The sequence below is a fragment of the Macaca nemestrina genome, chromosome 8 (genome assembly GCF_043159975.1).
Source record: "Macaca nemestrina isolate mMacNem1 chromosome 8, mMacNem.hap1, whole genome shotgun sequence".
NCBI lineage: Eukaryota > Metazoa > Chordata > Mammalia > Primates > Cercopithecidae > Macaca > Macaca nemestrina.
In genome coordinates this window covers 54,253,753-54,273,928 of record NC_092132.1, presented here as the reverse complement: position 1 = coordinate 54,273,928, position 20,176 = coordinate 54,253,753, and the positions used below count along the sequence as shown (strand labels likewise).

The 20,176-nt window shown below is 34.8% G+C and overlaps 2 protein-coding genes across 5 annotated transcripts in view; both read left to right on the top strand.

The window, feature by feature from the left end:
• Positions 1-26: 26 nt before the first annotated feature.
• Positions 27-16,769, top strand: LOC105497271 (OTU deubiquitinase 6B). 3 transcript variants are annotated; one of them, XM_011768277.2, is made up of 7 exons: positions 27-328; positions 1,021-1,172; positions 3,420-3,500; positions 7,991-8,303; positions 10,275-10,336; positions 13,688-13,794; positions 14,458-16,769. In XM_011768277.2, the coding sequence occupies exons 1-7, from the start codon at positions 154-156 to the stop codon at positions 14,540-14,542; spliced, it is 975 nt and encodes a 324-aa protein (XP_011766579.2). In that variant the 5' UTR covers positions 27-153; the 3' UTR covers positions 14,543-16,769. The 3 variants fall into 3 exon arrangements, with proteins under 3 accessions (XP_011766579.2, XP_070924116.1, XP_070924117.1); XM_071068015.1 differs by lacking the exons at positions 13,688-13,794; positions 14,458-16,769 and adding an exon at positions 12,432-13,681; XM_071068016.1 differs by lacking the exons at positions 27-328; positions 1,021-1,172; positions 3,420-3,500 and adding an exon at positions 6,227-6,360 and having other exon boundaries at positions 14,458-16,349.
• LOC105497273 (leucine rich repeat containing 69) overlaps positions 13,706-20,176 on the top strand; it is a 130,493-nt gene continuing 124,022 nt past the window's right edge. For both annotated transcript variants that reach the window (XM_024797731.2, XM_024797732.2), the window contains exon 1: positions 13,706-13,794. The gene's annotated coding sequence lies outside the window, so the exon portion shown is untranslated. The remainder of the gene's footprint in view (positions 13,795-20,176) is intronic.

Here is a 20,176-nt window from a genome sequence, read left to right as displayed (position 1 = left end):
CGCCGTCTGGTTCCTTCCCTGCCGCCCCGCCCATCACGGCAGGGTCACGGTAGTGCGCACGCGTAGCACCCCATTCAAGTTTCCCCTCTTTGCAGTGGCTTGGTTTAGATCCGGTGCCGCCTTGAAGGCGGGGCAGGGTCCCAGCCGTAGCCAATGGAGCCCCGGGTGAGGGTTGAGGGGTGGAAAGTGCCTGCTAGCCGGTGGTACAGGTTTCTTCCAGCGCTTGTGCTGGGCTATCTGGTCCTCATGGAGGCGGTCTTGACCGAAGAACTTGATGAGGAAGAGCAGCTGGTGAGAAGGCATCGCAAAGAGAAGAAGGAGTTGCAAGGTGAGGCGGAAGGAAGCGGGAATCTGGAAGCCGCCGCTACTGGAGGAAGGGCGCGTGGCGGGTCGGTTCTGGGGAATCTTAAGGCGTGACTTGACTTGGATCACCCTAGACTTCCCCTAGTAGCAAGTGGCCTCTTCTCTCCCGCCTTCCCTGCCCCGGAGGCCCTTTAATTCCCCAACCTTCAGAGGCTTCCCCTTCTGAGGCCTGCCGCGTGCCCCCTACCCCGCGCCGCCTCGTGGGTGCTGGTGTCTGAAAATACCTCGAAGTCGCGGTCTTGGACCCAGACTGGTCCCCTCCCAAACCCACGATGCCTCCCTTTTCTATACCTGCCCCAGTTACCGATACTTGTCCCTAATGGGTGTATTTTGAATGGACTCACCTCAGTTTAGGAGGTTCAGAAACGATAGCTGAAAGATTTAAAACTTGCTACAGTCAGGTTTTTTTCCTTCTCCTATCTCACCAAGCAACCGAAACATATTCAAGATTTTGTTAATGAAGTTTTTTGGGTTTTTTTTTTGGTCTCAGCTTCATCTGGGCCCTTCTGTCTCTGTAGCTGTCTGTTATGTGATGACTCTTTCTTCTATAATTACTTTTTCTGTACCTTTCTCCCCTTACTATCCCCTTATTGGTTCCTGTTTCTCATCTTCTTTTACTCCTGCGTGTCTGACTTAATGATTTTAATGGCTTTTCAGCCAAAATTCAGGGCATGAAGAATGCTGTTCCCAAGAATGACAAGAAGAGGAGGAAGCAACTCACCGAAGATGTGGCCAAGTTGGAAAAAGAAATGGAACAGAAGCATAGAGAGGAACTGGAGCAATTGAAGCTGACTACTAAGGAGAATAAGGTATGTGAAATAAACGTTTGTTGTTGCCTACACCATTTGAAAACAGCTGTCCACTTCTCTTAAACTGCTTATTATCTAAAATCATAAAATGGGTAGGGAAATGAAATCACTTAGTTATGCTCATGCATCACTTCTCATTAATGTTTTTGTGACCAAGTTCACAGGGCAGTGTGTTTTTACAAGGGAGATCAGCAAAGAAAGTGCTATACTTCTTTACCTATTTACTTGCCCAAAAGATGAAGCTTCACCAAATGAAAGTTGGAAGACCAGGCATCTGATCCCAGAATTGCGACTAAATGGGATTGTAACCTGAGCAAGGTTACTTTATCTTTCTGAGCTCCAATTTTCCCACATATATAATACGATACAAATATTTCTGCTGTCTAAGCACAGGTTTTTGTAAGAATCAAGAAAGTGAACGTGAAATCATTTTTAAATTATAAAACTGCTTTATGAACAAGTTGTAATGAATGAAATTTTACTGACGTTTCTTGTAAGTTGGAGCATCCTAACTTTCATAATTTTAGCTAGTATTTATTTTATTGTTGGAGCTAATATATATGTGCCAAACACTTTGTTTTATATGTATTATCTAATTTAACCTCAGTAACACACTGTGAGTTGTTACCTATGAAGTAAGTGTACATAATCCCATTTTTCAAGTGGGAAACAGGGTTAGAGAGATTAAGAACTTTGTCCAGAAGTCGTAACAGCCATTAATTGCCAAAGCCAGAATTCCAAATGAGAACTATCTTACTCCAGAAAGGGAATACTGAATTCTGTTATAGCTTTGTATAGTGTGGTATTTATTGTATGGGTTTTGGATGTGAAAGGTCATATAGACTCCACAGCCTCCATCTTTGGTAGAAAGTTCTTACGTCTATGCAAAATCTTACCTGCCGTACTTAAATTTTGGTTGATTTTTGGTTTGCTGTTGACAAGTACAGCTTGTCTGTGCTATTTACAATGGTCCTTACATTAAATATAGTCTAAATTTCTTTAACTTTGTTTGTCATTATTTCCCAACTTTCCTTGCTTTTAATATACTTCATCTCCAGGTAACAAGGCTTGATACTCCAGGTGTTAAATTGTGATGTGACAATTGTGGTGTTCCTAATTGTCTCCCCATGTTTTCTGTTAGTGAGATAGTTTTGTTTGCTCCCTCAGACCTTTCAATTTTGAGGTTTCTTTCCCAGGTTTCCAAGGACAAAAGTGTTTGATTCATAAGCTACATGGGGTCCTACTGTTAAAACACAAACTCCTATTCTACTTTGAACGATTTATCTTTTTCATTAATTTAAATTGGTTTTCTTTTCTGAATACTACCAAAACTAATACCATTGCTTTTTTATTTTTCAGATGCATCTCTTTTATCTTGCCTATTGTCAATATAGTTGTTTGTAAATTTTAGCAGATTCCTCTGAAGAATCACAAGACTTCTAATTTCACTATAGTTGATAGCCACTCTTTGAAGTCTCTATCTGATTTCGGTATTTTGATCATTTGGGACATAGCCTTTGGAGACTTCTGTCTCTGTGTATTAAAGGCCTTGAGTTGTTCTATGTATGTGTTATACCAAAAACTGGCTTAACTTATAGTTGCAGTAATACTAGCTACTCATCCTTATGGTTAAAAGTGTAGCATCTTTTTTTTTTTTTTTTTTTACTCTAGCAAACACACATTAGCCATTTAGGATTGATTATAATATCAAATGATATTGTAAATTAAATATATTTTCTGCCTGCAGTTATCAGTTTGTAGATGGAAAAGGGTAGGGTAGGAAAAGCTCAACTTCCTACTAGGGTCAAGGATTAGTACTCATCAGGTTTTGGCTAATTAAGATGGAAGAAGGCTTCTCTTGCCAGTTGAGTTATGCAGGTGATAAAAAACTGAGCCAGCAAATGACCTGTATCTTACACATACTGTCAGTAAGAGAAAAGAAGAGTGGAGTGCCAAATGAATTGGCACTTACAGGAAGTACACTACTGCATTTAGATTAATGGAGTAAGCATTCTAAGAAAGAAGGAAAGCATGCAGGGATGAGCATGATCTTTGAAGGAAACTTCTTGAGAACTTGTCAAATTCTTCCATAAAAATAGAGACAGGAGACAAAACCATATTATCTAGTACAGTGTCTATTGCCGTTATTCAAATTTGAAGTGTGGGATTAGATATATTTATGATTTTCAATAATTTAATTTAAAAAGTATTTTATATTGACTTGTTAATGCTTTTTGTTTCCTTCAGATAGATTCTGTTGCTGTTAACATTTCAAACTTGGTGCTTGAGAATCAGCCACCTCGGATATCAAAAGCACAAAAGAGACGGGTATGAAAGTCATGTCACCAAGTATATAAGTTAGTGCTGTGTGTTCAATACTATCTTAGGTCTTGTTATAGGAAGAGAATGAAAAAAAAATGATGCAGTTCCTTGTCAAGGGACTTGAACTAACATTTATTAAGCACCTGCTGTGTGTTACATACTATGCTAAGCTGCTTATATGACATCTCATTTAGTCCTGACAATAATCCTGTGAAGGAGGATTTCTTATCCCCATTTTATGGAGAAGAAAATGGTCCTAAGAGAATATAAAATAACATATTCAGGTTGCAGCTGTTATAGGAGAGTGAAGCTGGGAGTGGGAGTGCAAAGTAGTTTTTTTTACAAATATATTATCCCAGACTTAAAAATTCAGAATGTGGGCCCAGGGGATTCTGATGCGCAACCTTGGCTAAGAACTATACCATTGGGTGAGAAATAAGGATTTGAACCTAGAAGTTAACGTGTAGATACATGTTCTTAGATAATTATGTAGGTATCTATATAATGGTTATAAACTTCTTAGATAATTATGTAGGTATCTATATAATGGTTAATTATGAAAATTTAGAGAAGGGAAAGTTCATTATGCTAATAATGGGTTGGAATTTGAAAGAAATATTATTTAGATAAGATATTCCAAATAGGAGAAACAGCATGCACAAAAACAAATGTGGGGATGATATACTGCATTATTGAAGAGCTATAAGGAAACTGATTTATTGGAAGTAGCTAGTTCATATCAGCATTATAGAAATAAGATTAGATAGGTAAGTCCTTTGAATTTGAAAAAGAAAAATGATTAAATTCAGTCTTTTTAGTTACGAGTATTATTTTATTAACAGTTGATGTTTTCTATGGTTTAAATGCATATTTTTAAACTCGTTTTGCATCTTATGACATAGTATGTAATTTAGTAGAGCATGGAGTTTAGTGTCAAACAGATGAGGTTTTAATTTCATTTACTGTTATACTTTGGGTACGGTACTTCTTTAAGCTTCAGTTTCACATCTATGAAACAGGGGCAAATTATAGCTACTTCATAAGCTAATTCATTGTGAATATTAAATACTGTACTATTTCCAAAGCCTTTAACACAAGGCCTGGAGAACTAATGGGTCAACAAATGATAGTATCGTTTCTATGTTAAGTAGTGCATAGTATGCCTCTTAAAAATAAAATCTAAAAGCAATGTCTTTTTCTATATTAAGTAGTGCATAGTATGCCTTTTAAAAAATTAAACCTAAAAGCAATGTCTTTTTTTGTTTGAAAGTTGATGAAATGCACAGAGTCAAACATTTCTCATTCTTGTATAGAATTTTATTCTTGAGTAAATATAATTGTGAATTTTGTAGATTCATTAAATTTAGATCTCATGGAATCTTGGAGATTGTCTGCTTATGATATGCATTGTTTTGTGATGATCTCACAATTGTCGTCTAGCTTCTATAGATCAAAAAGGAAAGGCAGAATTTTTGCATGCCGGTAGCATAACAAAATACTGGAATTACATCTACTTAGTAATTGAAGCATCTTATAATAGCCTATTTAATTCTGGAAAACCTAAGGGCACAAGTCCTGTCTTTATCAAAACTTGTTCCTCCCCAGGTGGACCTCTGACAACAAAACAAACAAAATGAAAACTCCCTTACCTTTCTCAAAAATTTTGTTACTTTTCCCCTAAGATACTGCACAACTGGAATTAATACCTTTGTCAGTTATACTCTCAAACCATTTAGTATCTTTTATAGTCAGCTGCTTTAACACTTGGCAGAAAAAAATGCCTAAGTAATGTTTTTACAGTGTTATATTAATGGGATTTTAGAACAGAAAACATTAAGTGTTTATAATGCTTAAGAAAATGAAACCTGAAGTCAGGATGCACAATCGGGTGTTTGATTATTTGGAACCTCCTTTTTTGCCAGAAGCACCAAGGAATGAAAAATCATTTAATTAATTATGTTTATCTTTGGGAAAGATACAACTCTGGGAGAAAAACATGATAAAACTTTAAAGATTTATTTTAAGAATATCGTGGAGCATACCAAGAATATTGTAGAGCATATCTCTTATTTTTAGTCTAGAAGAACATTGTATTTTATTTAATTCAAAGAACTTAGAAGCTTTTTGATATGATAGAAAGAGTCTAAAACAGAACTTAGAAGAACTGGGTTCCAAAAATACGGAATTTGAGGGCTGGAATGAGATTGAATTCAATTTCTGTATTTTCCAATGAGAAAGTAGAGAGCCAGAGTCTCTCATTGGTACACTAAAAGTTTGATACAAACCCAGGACTGGTGTCCAGCTCTTAATATTCCCTTTGAGTCTTCTTTGCTATATTACTATATCGACATGACTCTAGTTTTATTGACAATATATTTATGATTTACATGCTATTTTCATCTTTTATATGTTTTTATTAGAACTTACTAGTGCCATTCTATCTCCAGTACTATAGCTGTAGAAACCAAAGTGCCTTGTGCTCTTGGGAAACTGTATATTGCTGGAAAAAGAATTCAGTGGATTTCTTACCTAGTGCCCTGAAAAGGAAACTCAGTTGCTTTGTTCTAATGAAGCAAAGCATGAAGGGAAAAAATGAAATGATTAGAATTAGTATTTTAGATGCTTAAACAGTTTTGCAGATAGGATAAAGTGCCACTCTTCAAGTAAATAGTACATGACATCATTAACTCCAGCTCCCATCTGCTCCAACTTTTATTCTGATTCAGGTGCCTGGATAGAAGGAGCTCTCTGTGTTGTCCTTGGTCCCTGCTCTGCTCTTACCAGCTGTATGGCCTTTGGAAATCTTTCTGCGTGCTGTTTCCTCAGAAGAGGAAAATGAGGGGTTTTGGATTAGATGATATCTAAGGTGCTTATTCTTCCTCTCCCCTCTGAAACTTTTTTAGTCTTTTATAAAGTAATAGTGCCATCTTGTGTTTTAAGATTTTATGCCTCTGTGATCCACAGTTCTAATAAATAAAAATAAGTGAAATAAATTTGTTCCTATTACTTATATAAACCTTAAATAGGCTATGTTTTATTAGGGAGATATTACTGCTTTTCATTCAGGTAACTTAGAAATCACTTTAGGTTCATCTAGCATGGCAGATAACAGGCAAGTACTACAGGTACATGACAATAAGTTTAGTTGAAACTTGCCTTCCCATTCACTTTTGTTCCAAGGAGGAATTAGAGCTAGCGGTATGGAATTCTTTACCTTTTCCTATTCTTGGCTTACCAAATCCTTCACTGTAACTTATTACTAATATCAAAATTTATATAACTTAGTTTTTATTTTTAAATTATAAAGCAGTTTTCCCTCGAGTGTACAAACAATATATATGGTAGAGAATTAGAAAGATGCAGAAAAACATACATACAGACATACACACACATACACCCACCCAAAATGAAACTTATTTTGGAATCCTGTCGTCCAGAGAAAAGCACTATAAATATTTTGTGTATATTGCAGTTTCTTTTTAGTAGTATGTTAAGTATGGACCTACTGTATATTAACTATATGCCTATCCTTTTTGCCAATTTCATCTCTTGATACTTTTCTCTGGCACTGTAGCTCTATGAACTGTTTTTAGCTATGAAACATACAGTGCTTTCTGGCTTTTGATCATTACTAGTTCATCTGTTAGGAATTTTTTTTCCTTTCTTCTTCCCCAACCTTCCCTCCACACATCCTGTCTATTCTTTGTGTCACAAATCTCTCATTGCCCTCACCCCACTCCATCCTTGCATATGTTTCCATGGGAGGAGCTCATCATACATTTTGCATAAGGAAAGCAAATTGTAGAATTTAACATATGATACCATTTTTATTAAGCATTTATACATTATTTCAAGAGTATACTATATTTATTAAAATGAATAGAAAAGCAATCTAGAAGGATACATACCAAACCTCTAGAGCAAGCACTGGGATGACAGTGGTGTTAGGGGGAGCTTTAGTCTATCTCTTATATTTTAATTTTTTTTTTTTTACAAAATATTTGTTAATTAAATGTATGTATATACAGACATTTTAAAAAGCTAGATAAAAAGGGTGTCTGCCTGTACCCTTCTAAAGGCTGTGTCATATTAACACATTACTGGTGGAGTGATAAGAAGCCTGGATTAGCCTGGGCTTTAATATAATAATAATGTGCTTTAAGGCCTAGGATAACTCAGTCTTAAGATAATACTTTGAAATCAGTAAGTAAAGTTTTTAGAAACTTGGCGTGTAGCTTTTAAGTGGACTTTAAAGAAAAATTAGAGGGCTTTCTTAATGTTCAGTATAGAGCAAGGTGTGGAAACACACAAATGAGTAAGATAGTAAGGAGCTTACCTTGTAGAAAATTCTTGACATGATCAATGTGATAGTGCTTGTGCAAGAAGGGAGAAAAAAAACCAAAAAGTTTTGAGACCTTTACATTTCCATTCCCTTAATAAATGAGAATTAGTCCTAATTATTATGAATTAACTTTCATCCATTCTCCTGTTCTTAGGAAAAGAAAGCTGCATTGGAAAAGGAACGAGAAGAACGGATAGCTGAAGCTGAAATTGAAAACTTATCAGGAGCCAGACATATGGAAAGTGAGAAACTTGCTCAAATATTGGCAGCTAGACAGTTAGAAATGAAACAGATTCCATCTGATGGCCACTGTATGTATAGAGCCATTGAAGATCAACTGAAAGAAAAGGATTGTGCTCTGACTGTGGTTGCCTTGAGAAGTCAGACGGCTGAGTATATGCAAAGCCATGTGGAAGACTTTCTGCCATTTTTAACAAACCCTAATACAGGAGATATGTGTACTCCAGGTAATTTATTTTTCTTTACTATGTTTTATTGTTGCTTTGTTGTAGTTGTTTTTAAATAAAGTGCTTTCTAGCACTGAGCGTAAGAAGAACCCAGATGAACCTTATGAGGAAAAAGCATCACAAGATTTAGGCAGAATTATTTTCTGTAATTTTAGTAGATGTTGGTATGTTTTTCTCTATTAAGATTTCTTAATTACTTAGTTATTTTGTAATTATGTTATTTTATGTAAGATAGAAATGGGAATAAGATTAATCATTTTTGAAAAAAATGTAAGTTCATATTTGACAAAGTGAAGTATTGAAGGTAAGCTTCAGGAAGTGTATATAGGGTCTGAAGACCATAAGGAGAGAATGACTAGGAAAACCATTTTCTCCTTTTATCCTATAATTTGGGAACTTTACTTTTATTCACAATAAGCTATAATTAGGAGGATTACTGTTCAAGTAAAACAAATGAGTTAATAACCTGCTTTATTCTATACAATACTTTCCACAGTTAAGATAAAATATTTATGAGGAAGTAAAAAAGTACACAACTAGCAGATGAGGAAGAGAGCAAGTAAAAATCTGAATAGGTTTTGGGGGAGTAAAGAATGGAATAGAGGACTGTTAGTCCTTGAGAGAAGATGGTGGGTTTGGCATATCCATTGGGAACAAGTCATATGGCCAGAATGGGTTGGAGAGGGAAAGGTTAAGGTTGACTTTCCTTTAGTGGAATCTGTCCTCCATGGAGGAAAGATAGAGAATGATGCAGAATTGATAAAAATGAGCATTGGCAGTCAAGTATGTCTCCTTTAGTTTGTATGGCTTAAGGTATCTGTTGACAGATCTCAAGAGTGACTCAAGCATATCTAATTCTGTAGCAAATTAATTTCCCATAGAGGTCATATTAGAAATGTTAACTTATCTCTTACTGTTTTAGGTCATTGCTGTTTTCTAAATAAACAGAATTTGCTATGGGACATGAAACACATTTTTCCATATATCTTGATACATGCATAGGCAGTGTGATAAATGACTCTTCAGTCATTTATCTCCCAGGTTACTAAATCATTGAAACTCCCCAGTTACACTAGTTGTAGGGCATAGAGGAGGTGGCAGTTTAGTATGCTGAGTCAGAGAAAAATATAAAAGACTTAATTAATTATCTTTATTTATTCAATCAATATTAATTGAAGGCCGGTATGTGCCAAGCACTATTCTAGGCACTGTTCTGAACACTGAGTATTTAATAGGGTCTGAGACAAACACATGAGACATATTTTTCTTTAGATGTCCATGATTTCTTTCCCTCCGTCAAGGATAATTGTTTTCCATTTTAACATACCATATAAAAAGGCGTATGCACAAAATATACCCATTGTAAATTTAGTGATTAGGTCTTTTACTTCTCAGGGCTGATCTGAAAAGCCCTTTCCTTGGTTAGAACTGATACTTAGGCAAATAATGTAAGTGCTTCCAAAATAACAAGTGGAGGCACTGTTTGATGCTATCTCTGGGGAAGGAATTTCAATTTATCTGTACTTTTACTCGAATTCTTCGTATATTTCCCGGAGTCTTACAGTAAACCTGATTATACAGGAACTACTTTTTTTGTCTTTCATGGTATTCCGTTGGATGCAGGTTTGGGCTTCAAAACACATGTCAAGATAGTGAATATTGTGGCAATTTTGGGGGTCATTGCTTGGGGTAGAGTGAGGTAGGTTTGTTATATAGGTAGGGTATCTGGGCCTCCAACAAGAAGAAAAGCCGAAATGGACTCCTTTGTTCTTGGATGGAAATGTGGTAGAAAGTTGGGGCAAATTAAGTTTGGACCTGGTAGTTAGATTAGATTCTGGAGGATACTGATAAAGAAGGAGAACGTTTATAACTTGGGCATTTTTGTCAGGAATTGTGGAGACTATTAAAGGGATTTTGTAACATGAGTTACAGAAATTATTTAAGTGCTTTGTTCTGACCTATTCTCTACAGAAGAGTTTCAGAAGTACTGTGATGATATTGTAAACACAGCTGCGTGGGGAGGTCAGCTTGAGGTAAGTTTGTAGTTATTCATAGTGATTGTGGGTTGTTCCTTCTGTAGTTTTTAGATGTTTCTCAGCTGATCCCAGTTTCTCTTTGAAGATTCCTTTTCTTTATGTATTTGCTATTCTCAACTGACAAAGAAATTGGGAGTTAACATGATTAGGTCTGTGATTAAAGTATGTATGTTGAGGGATTGAAGCACTATTTCATTTTAAATAGCTCAGTGTTAGATCTGTGTGTTAGACATACATATGTGTAAGTCTTTTCATTGTGATACTAGTATTGGCAATACATTTGATTTTCTGGACTTAGGAAAGTGAAAATTTTACTGAAGTAAAGTAAAATTTAGCCTAGTAGCTCAGCTGATCAAAGTCACTATTGGAAAAATATCTTTTTTATATCAGAAATGGAAAAAAATTATATGAAATTACAGGCCAAATCCTACCACAACATATTTATTACAATTGTATTTTGAATTCCTAATTGATAGTGACTGACTGACTTGAAAGCAGTAGTTGATGCATTAAATTTATATGTAAGAAAACAGTATGTTCAGTCACGTTACAGGAAGTTATCAAGATTTCTTTTTAGCTCTAATTTTTAAAAATCTGACTGTTAACTCTGTTTTATTAAAACAAATTAAAAAAAAAACAAAACAGTTAAGTAGGCCAGATGATGATGAAGCAGCCTGGGTATTAGACGGGATAAGAAAGAAAGTCCTAGGTTCAAGTCCTAGCATTTTCTTCTACCTCTCTGTTTTGTGGCCACAGGGAGTCAGCCATCCTCCCAAGCCTGAGTTTCTTGATTACTATATGACCATAATAAACCCTCTCTGTGTACTCAGTAGAGCATTTTTGAGCATTAAGTAAGGCAGAGAGTACCTTCATAAGTTTGTAAGCTGAAGTGCCAGATGGATGAACCTAGGCAGTACAATTAGTAATATATAATGATGATTAATCATCATAAATAGTCTGTGGCTCTAAATAATTCACTAAGAACTGCTTCATTTGAAGATGCAACATAAAAGTTGCTCCAAAATCTTTTTCTTAGTAGTGCTGTGTATGTGCATTTCCACCAGAGGGAACTGTATCTATTAGATTTGTATGCCTCTGAAACTCAGGAAGTTTTCATAGTGGCTTTGTTACTACATTAGGAATAGTTAAAAATACTTGAACTTTCTTAAAAGGATCATTCATGTGAGTATTAGAGGTTAAATCAAGAAATTAAGAAAAACCTTATATTTTGAAGGATACTTACACTTTTTTTTCATCTGTGGATTCATTTGAAGTAAGAGTTGCAGTTTTCCCAATAGAGTAAATTTAAGTTATTAAAGAGAAAATCATTCTATGATTTCTGAAGTTAGAAGGCATGGTAGGATTTCCAGAGTTTGGTTCCCACCCTCTATTCTATGCTAGTTTCTTTAAAATGATATTTTAGGTATAAGAAAAATGTGCTTCAAAGGAACGTTTTTGATTTACCGCCATGCGGCACAGCCCTTTCCATATTTTTTGAAGTAATTTCTTACATTCTTTCAAAACCTCAGGAAGGACTATGTTCATCAATGGAATGTTCTTGTAATGGGGCAAGTACATATCCCATAGTCCCCCCATGGATTGGGGCATTATGATTTTTATTTTCTTTTTGAGACAGAATCTCACTCTGTCACCCAGGCTGGAGGGCAGTGGTGCTATCCATCATTGTTCACTGCAGTCTCAATCTTCTAGTCTTAAGCTTTCTTCCCACTCCTGAGTTGCTGGGACTACAGGCATGCACCACCATGCCTGGCTAATTTTTGTATTTTTTGTTGAAACGGGGTCTCCCTGTGTTGCCCAGGCTGGTCTCGAACTCCTGAGTTCAAGTGGCTTTGACAAGTCTCGTAACCCTTTTTTTGCCTTAGATCTTTTTGCCTTAGGTCTTTAAAATAACAACAGTACCTATCCCATAAAAATATTTATTTAGATGGGATTCAATTGTTTAAAGAAGTGAGACAAATTCAAAGGTAAATAGTTATTCTCTGTCAGATTTAAATCTCTAAAGGAATTAATACACATAAAGTGTTTAAAGTGCTTGAGTGCTTGGTCATGTGTCTTTTTTTTTTTGAAACAGGATCTCACTGTGTCACCCCAGTTGGAGTACAGTGGCGTGATCTTGGCTCACTGCAACCTCTGCCTCCCAGGCTCAAATGATCCATCACGCCTCGTTAATTTTTGTATTTTTTTGTAGAGACAGGGTTTTTACCATGTTGCCCAGGCTGGTCTCGAATGCCTGGACTCAAGGGATCTGCCTGCCTCGGCCTCCCAAAGTGCTGGAATTATAGGTGTGAGCCACCGTGCCTGGCCCGTAATCGTAATAAGTCTTAAAAAATGTTAGCATTAATGTTCATTATTCACCATTATTCACCTGGCTTTAGGCTCTAATTTTATATTGTGTGGTATGAAATTCCTTAAAATTGTATATTTTAATCAGATAGAAATTCATTGATAGGGGAGTATAATTCATATATATATCTCATTCTACTCTTGCTTTGAAAATTATAGAACAGTGGTTGTCAACAGTATTTATAGATTAGAATCATCTGAAAACTTAAAAAAAAAAAAATTTTGTTCTTCCCCCCTGCCCGTTTTCTCACACTGTAATTTATTTGGCCTAGTGCTTGAGCAATGGTATTTTAAAAATCTTTTTGTTATGAACATTTTCAAGCATATTCAAAAGTAGAGAGACTAGTATAATATACCTAGTCTACCCATTGCCGCTCTTCATTAACTGTGGCATTGATACGTTTTACAAAGCTGTTGTGCAGGCAGGACTTGAGCAGTCTCTGCATTTGATTTAATAAATACAAGTTGAGCATCTCTAATCTGAAAATTTGAAATCCGAAATGCTCCCAAATCAAATTTTTTGAGGGCTGACATCTCAAGTGGAAAATTCTACACTGTATGTGACAGGTCACAGTTCAAAACTTAGTTTCATGCACAAAGTTATTTAAAATACTCTATAAAATTACCTTCATCCTATGTGTGTAAGATATGTATGAAACATGAATGAATTTTGTGTTTAGCTTTGAGTCCCATCCTCAAGATATCTCATGTAGTATATGCAAACATTCCCAAATCTGAAAAAATTCAAAATCTAAAACAATTCTGGTTCCAGGCATTTAGGATAAGGGATATTCGATCTGTATTATATTTATTCAACAGGTATTTATTAAGTTCCCACTATATACCAGGCTCTCTGTTTACAGTGGTGAACAGAACATATCCCTGCTGTGACTGGTTGTGCATTCACACATACTTCAGTAGTTTACTATTTGAATGTGATTTACATTTTTATTTTCCTTACTCATACTTTTCTTCTTCCTATAGCTAAGAGCTCTGTCTCACATTTTACAAACACCAATAGAGATAATACAGGCAGATTCTCCTCCCATTATAGTTGGCGAAGAATATTCAAAACACCCACTAATACTTGTGTAAGTACCTAGACATTTTTACTTTTATTTTTCACAATACAAAAAAATATAAAAAATTTTAGATTATATGTGTTAAAATATATGACTTAGATAATTTTTTAAACGTCTAGCGATTTATTTTTGTGTGTGAGTTAAGAATAAAGTCATTTCTAAAGGTTACAGAATTTTAGGACCAGTTTGTATATTGTCCTGGTTTGACATTAGTAATGCTAAAAGTTTCTCAACAAGTGTAAAAGTTGAAATACATTCATGTTACCTGTTTATTCCTTAGATTTATTTTTCTTCATTTTTGAAAATATTTTACATGATTTAGAAATCTCTTCTGAAGTACAGCATGCAGGATTTGCTATTGGCTTTAGTATTTGTTAACTAAACCTATTAAGATAGTCATCAATGGCTAGGTGACAATATAAGCTTATTGAACCCTCAGCATCTCAGCCTTTTCATTTTACCCCCAGTGTTTGAACCAGATCTTGCTGACTGCTGCCACTTTTCAAATGGTGTTGAACTCTTAGTTAATATGTCTACGTAGTCTATTGAGTGATGCCCATGTGGACTGAGTCATTCAGAATCATTGGTTTATATATATATAATAAGCATATATATATATATATATAAAAATTACTTTCATCAAAACTGCTCGTTTTTTTTTTTTAATTTCAGATATATGAGACATGCATATGGCTTAGGAGAACATTATAATTCTGTTACACGGTTGGTAAACATAGTTACTGAAAATTGCAGCTAATTATACAATGTTGTACAATTATGTTTTAATACAGTGTGCCGAACTGAGTATTTCTACCAAGTGTTGGGTTGTTCTAAATGCTACTGAAAAACACAACTACCTTAAGTCAGTTTTATGGCAAAGCTACTAACAGGTGTTTTTAGAAATATGTCAGAGATAAACTTTAACCAGTGTCTTCTTAGTGGAATTTTTAAAATTTGTAAGTTCATTGTGGAGAACATCATTCATAGACCAAGATGGTACCCTATTAGCTGATACTTTCATTTATGTAAGATTGTGGACATTCTGTTTTGTGTTGGAACAAATATTCAATGTTTTTAATTCTCCCTTTTCCCCCATTCCTAAAAACTTTCAAAATAACCATTTCAATGTAATTTGTCTTGAAGAAGTTTACCCAATATCTTTGTCATTGCAATAATGTAGTACGGTGATGGTCAATTTAATTATTGCTTATAAAATGAACTTGATTGCAGTAAGCATGGTATTGATGAGATTAATGCAGTGAAGCTTTATTATTAATATATATAGCCTTATCAAAGCATAACTAAGAAGGTTGCTTTAATAATTAAGAATTTAAAAATATTTATTTAGATAGGATTCAGTTGTTTAAAGAAGTGAGAAAAATTCAAAGGTAAATAGGTAATCTCTGTCAAATTTAAATGTCTAAAGAATTAGAGATTAGTTTTTTATTTGTGTATAACTTAAAAAAGACCTAACAGATTACTGTCTTTTTAATGCATTTGTTATTCTTTGGTATTTTTTAAGCATTGGACTGGAGTTAGTACCATCATCTCTTGATTCTTTCATAACTACACATTTTCATATTTCCTTTTGTGTTTTCTACTTTGCTTTCCTTGAAGGAACAAGCATTTTGTGGCCTTTACCTTGTGCGATTTTAGGGAGTAGCAGTGTAAAAGTCCAAGGCCACATTTACTTGAAATTCTTCCTCTTTTCTAATTTGTCTTACCAGATGTTCCCCTTCTTGCTTCATTCTCTAGGATTTGAAGAAAACCATTGCCACTTATTTTATTAACTTTATTAATGTCACCTTTCCTTCAACTCAAATATTTGAGAAATTTTATGTTACATATATGAATGAAGTTGAAAGCTACTGTTTGGAAGCTAAGACTTGTATACAGTAGTTTTGTATCTGAATGGTTGTTCTAGTTCAGATTTCAGGTTACTCACAACAGTATTATTTCTAAGAGGATATATATACAAACGTCTCTCATAATTTATGTAAGGAAATATTATGAAAATGAGGGTTTTTTAGTTTGATGTATGTTTCCCAAACTAGAGATAAAACTAGAGATTTAATATCGCTTATAACATTTGAATTTTTGCCCCATGAGTACAACTAATTTTTATAAGTAAATATTGGGTTTATAATGTGAAAAATAGGGTGTCAGTCTTTTCACATGCCCAGCAGGTAAAAATGTGGGAAGTTGGCAGGGTCATTGATAGCAAGTAAGTACTTCCTGAAGGCTTTCCAGTTTAAAAGATTACAAGCCATTCTGCCTGCCAAACAAATTATATTCTGAAGATGCCTATTTTGTAACCCTTGATGTGAATTTTTTAGTGTCTGAAATTTACAGAAGAATGAAATTGTAAAACACTAAATGCTTTGGGTTTATTTTGAAGTAATCTGTTACTTTAAAATGAAAATGTCAGCATTAGGAAGTAATAAACCAACATATTATGAAACCCAGTATTATAAATGTTATCTACATCTAAAGAGTATTCTAAAATAACTTATTGGCAGGTTTTTTTCTTTTTTTCCTTATAACATTTAGAATCTTTTGTTATATGTCTGTTTTTCAATTTTGTTGTATTTTTAATTTAAGTGGCCAATGTGGTTATGAACACAATTTGTATGATCAACTTCTGTTCTTTCCTAAAACTTCAGATAAATGTCATTTTAGCTATAACCTAAAAAAGTATTTAAATAAAATGACCGATGTTAATTTAAAAGCAGCATATGCTAATTTACTTTTTCATATGATGATGGTCTAATGGAAGTTACATAAGCTTTCTTTTGTCCTAACTCAGAAAAGTATATGTCAGAGTTCTGGAATATGTCTTTAGCCAAGAATGTTATTCACTTAACTATGTTTACAACTTGTATAAAGCAAAAAAGAATGTGTGTAACTATAGTGAACAATATAGTTTTGCTTATATTATGTGATGTTTGCCAAAAAAAGAATAAAAGATGAATGAATTAAATCAACATTTATTTGCTTGAATTGTCATTCTTAAACAATTTGAGAATTTAGAAGTGGAGAAAACTCATTTTGCTTTAGAATTTTATCCAGCCTTTACTTTGTCTTCACATATAATTGAAAATAATACAATCACAGATTCTTACATTTTAAGGGATTTCAAATAAATATATGACATAGCTTATGCCCCAGAGTAGAGAGAAATTAAGTAATAGCCATTTAAGCTATAGCTCTTAGAAATCAGGTAGAAGCTTAGAACCTTTTAGAATAATGAGTGTTTATTTAGGGTAAGTGAAAAATATTTTAAGACCCATAGGTGTTAAAATAAAGAATCAACATTTGTGTGCAAGAATGTGGAGCAGTAAGAAGGAAGTTTGTGCAAATTAATGTTTTCACACAATTGTTAATATATATTGTGACTTCTTGGTACAGGTTCTTATGAACTAGCTTAAGGAGTAGATCAGTTGATTTTCTGAGAATTTATTTGGTAATTTCATGCTATTTTTTTTAAAACTTTTATTGAACAGATGAAACGTTTTCCCTGACTGTTAAGTTATCACATACATTGATTGTTTCCTCTTGTCTTAAGTCTTTATCTTAGCTCTCATGAGGTTTTAATTCTTAACACATGGGTCTTTTAACCCACCATTGTTCTCTCCCACTTAAGGTCTTGGAACTACTATTCAGAATTGAATGTTTCACCCAACCTGCTTTACCCAGCTTCCTTGTCTTTCTAGTGTCAGCTTACATATTAACAGTACCTACTGAGACAACCCTCCCCACGCCTGTGTCTTTCTAATACCTACACACTTGTAATCACTTGAATTTAGTTGTTTTTCATCTATTTTTTTTCCATAGTGTGTTAAGTGCATAGAAACAAGAATTTCTTGTTCACTACTCTTAAAATATCTAGCACATTGCCTGACCTGTCTGCATTGCATGCTTAAAAAATGTTTGTTGATAGGCTTAGAATATCAGTTTAGAGAATAGGATATGAATAAGGAGTTGCATTAGGTTAACAGACTGCTGGGAAGAGAGAGATGGATATGATTTAGAATTGTGCTCACAAAAGGCCTGCTTTTTAATTTACCTTGCCCTTGGATGAATTCTTCAAGTCTTGTGGTCAGTTGAAGGGAGAAAGGGAACCCAAGAGAGCTTTATTTTTTCTTAACTTCCAATAGTAATGTTTCAGCTAATTTACCTTCACATACCAATTAGGATATTGTCTGATTTTTAATAAATCTAAACAAATATAAGAATCCTATAAAATAAGTGTACAGTTAAAAAAAATTAAAACCTTTGTTAATATACTGACCATGAAGAAGTTTTATAGTTGTCTTATTTCAGTATAATCAGGATGACTAGTATGACATACTGAAACAAATCGCTGCCTTTCTATAAGGCTGCTGAATTTTTATTTCTGTGAATAGGGATGATTTATAATCTAGCTCCTTTTTCTTTGTTACTCTTGTATTGACAAAAAAGTCTTATTTATTGTTTATAATTTTAACCAAATATAGCATTAACGTGGGGATCAATAACCCCAGTGCATGAGTTTGATGAACAAAAATAATGACCTCACTTTAAATTACATGAGTTTTTAAATTTTTCATTTCATTTCTGTTTTTTTTTTTGTTTTGTTTTTTTTTTTTTTTTTTTTTTGTTGAGACGGAGTCTTGCTCTGTCACCCAGGCTGGAGTGCAGTGGCCGGATCTCAGCTCACTGCAAGCTCCGCCTCCCGGCTTCACGCCATTCTCCTGCCTCAGCCTCCCAAGTAGCTGGGACTACAGGCGCCTGCCACCTCGCCCGGCTAAGTTTTTGTATTTTTAGTAGAGACGGGGTTTCACTGTGTTAGCCAGGATGGTCTCGATCTCCTGACCTCGTGATCCGCCCGTCTCAGCCTCCCAAAGTGCTGGGATTACAGGCTTGAGCCACCGCGCCCGGCATAAATTTTTCATTTCATTTCTTAATTTTCTATTTTAGATATAAAGGGTACATGTGCAGATTTATTACATGTCTATATTTTATAATGCTGGAATGTGTGTTTTTCTAGAACCCGTCACCTAAATAGTGAACATTGTACCCAATAGGTAGTTTATCAATCTCCCCCACCCTTTTGGAGTCCCCACTGTCTGTTATTTCCATCTTTATGTACCTGTGTATCCGTTGTTTAGCTCTCACTTTATAAGCGAGGACATGTGGTATTTGATTTTCTGTTTCTGTGTTAATTCACTTAGGATAATGGCTTCCAGCTACATCCATGTTGCTGCAAAGGACATGATTTCATTCTTTTTCATAGCTGCATAGTATTCCGTGGTGTCTATGTACCACATTTTCTTTAATTTACCAGTGATAGGCACTTAGGTTGATTCCATGACTTTGCTATTGTGAATAGCGCTGTGATAAACATGAGTGTAGATATTTTTTGATAATATGATTTCCTTTCCTTTGGGTAGATAACCAGTAGTGGGATTGCTGTATTGAATGGTAGTTATATCTTTAGTTCTTTGGGAAATCTCCATACTGTTTTCCACAGGGGTTGAACTAATTTACATTCCCACCAACAGTGTGTAAGTGTTCCCTTTTCTCCATATCCTTGGCAACATCTGTTAATTTTTGGCTTTTTAATAATAGCCATTCTGACTGGTGTGAGATGGTATCTCATTGGGTTTTAATTTGCAGTAAGTAAGCATTTTCTTCACTTTGCCAAATCCTGATGGAAAAATTGCTGTTTTTGAATCAGGCATTCCCCCCAGCCCCCACCCACCCCTAGTCTTGTGACTGACATCGGAAAGGCCTTATATACCTAGATCGGAGAGTTTCATCAGTGGCACTGTTAACATTTTGAGTTGGATAATTCTTTGTCGTGTCACTGTAAGATGTTTAGCAGCGGCATCTCCTTTCTAAGTACCTGTGTCATCGCCCTCCAAAGCTGTAAAAACAAAAAATGTTTCCCTGGGAACAAAACTGTCCCCGGTTGAGAACCACTTACTAAATCATAAGTTTTATTGCTAACGAGGTTGGAAAGTTCTAAAGAAAACCATTTAGATCACAAATTGGACACAGTAGGCGGTTAGTCATCTACTTTACATGACTTTGGTAACTGCTTAATGCCAGACTTTACATCAATCCCCTTTGAAAAAGCTGAATGGACCTTAACTTTTTTTCCTTTCTCTTCATATTCTTACCTATTAAAATGTGTTTATTTGGCTTTTGGGATTACTGATGGTAGCATTCAGGATAGACTGAATTGTGCTATGGTAACAACTCAAAAATCTTGGTGTCACATACCAACATGGGAGTGTTTCTTGTATTGCTACATTTTGCAAGTTGGCCGAGGGCCCTGCTCCATGATTTTGTACTGTAGGTCCCAAACTATTGAAGCTGTCACCATCTTAAACTTTATTAGAAGAGA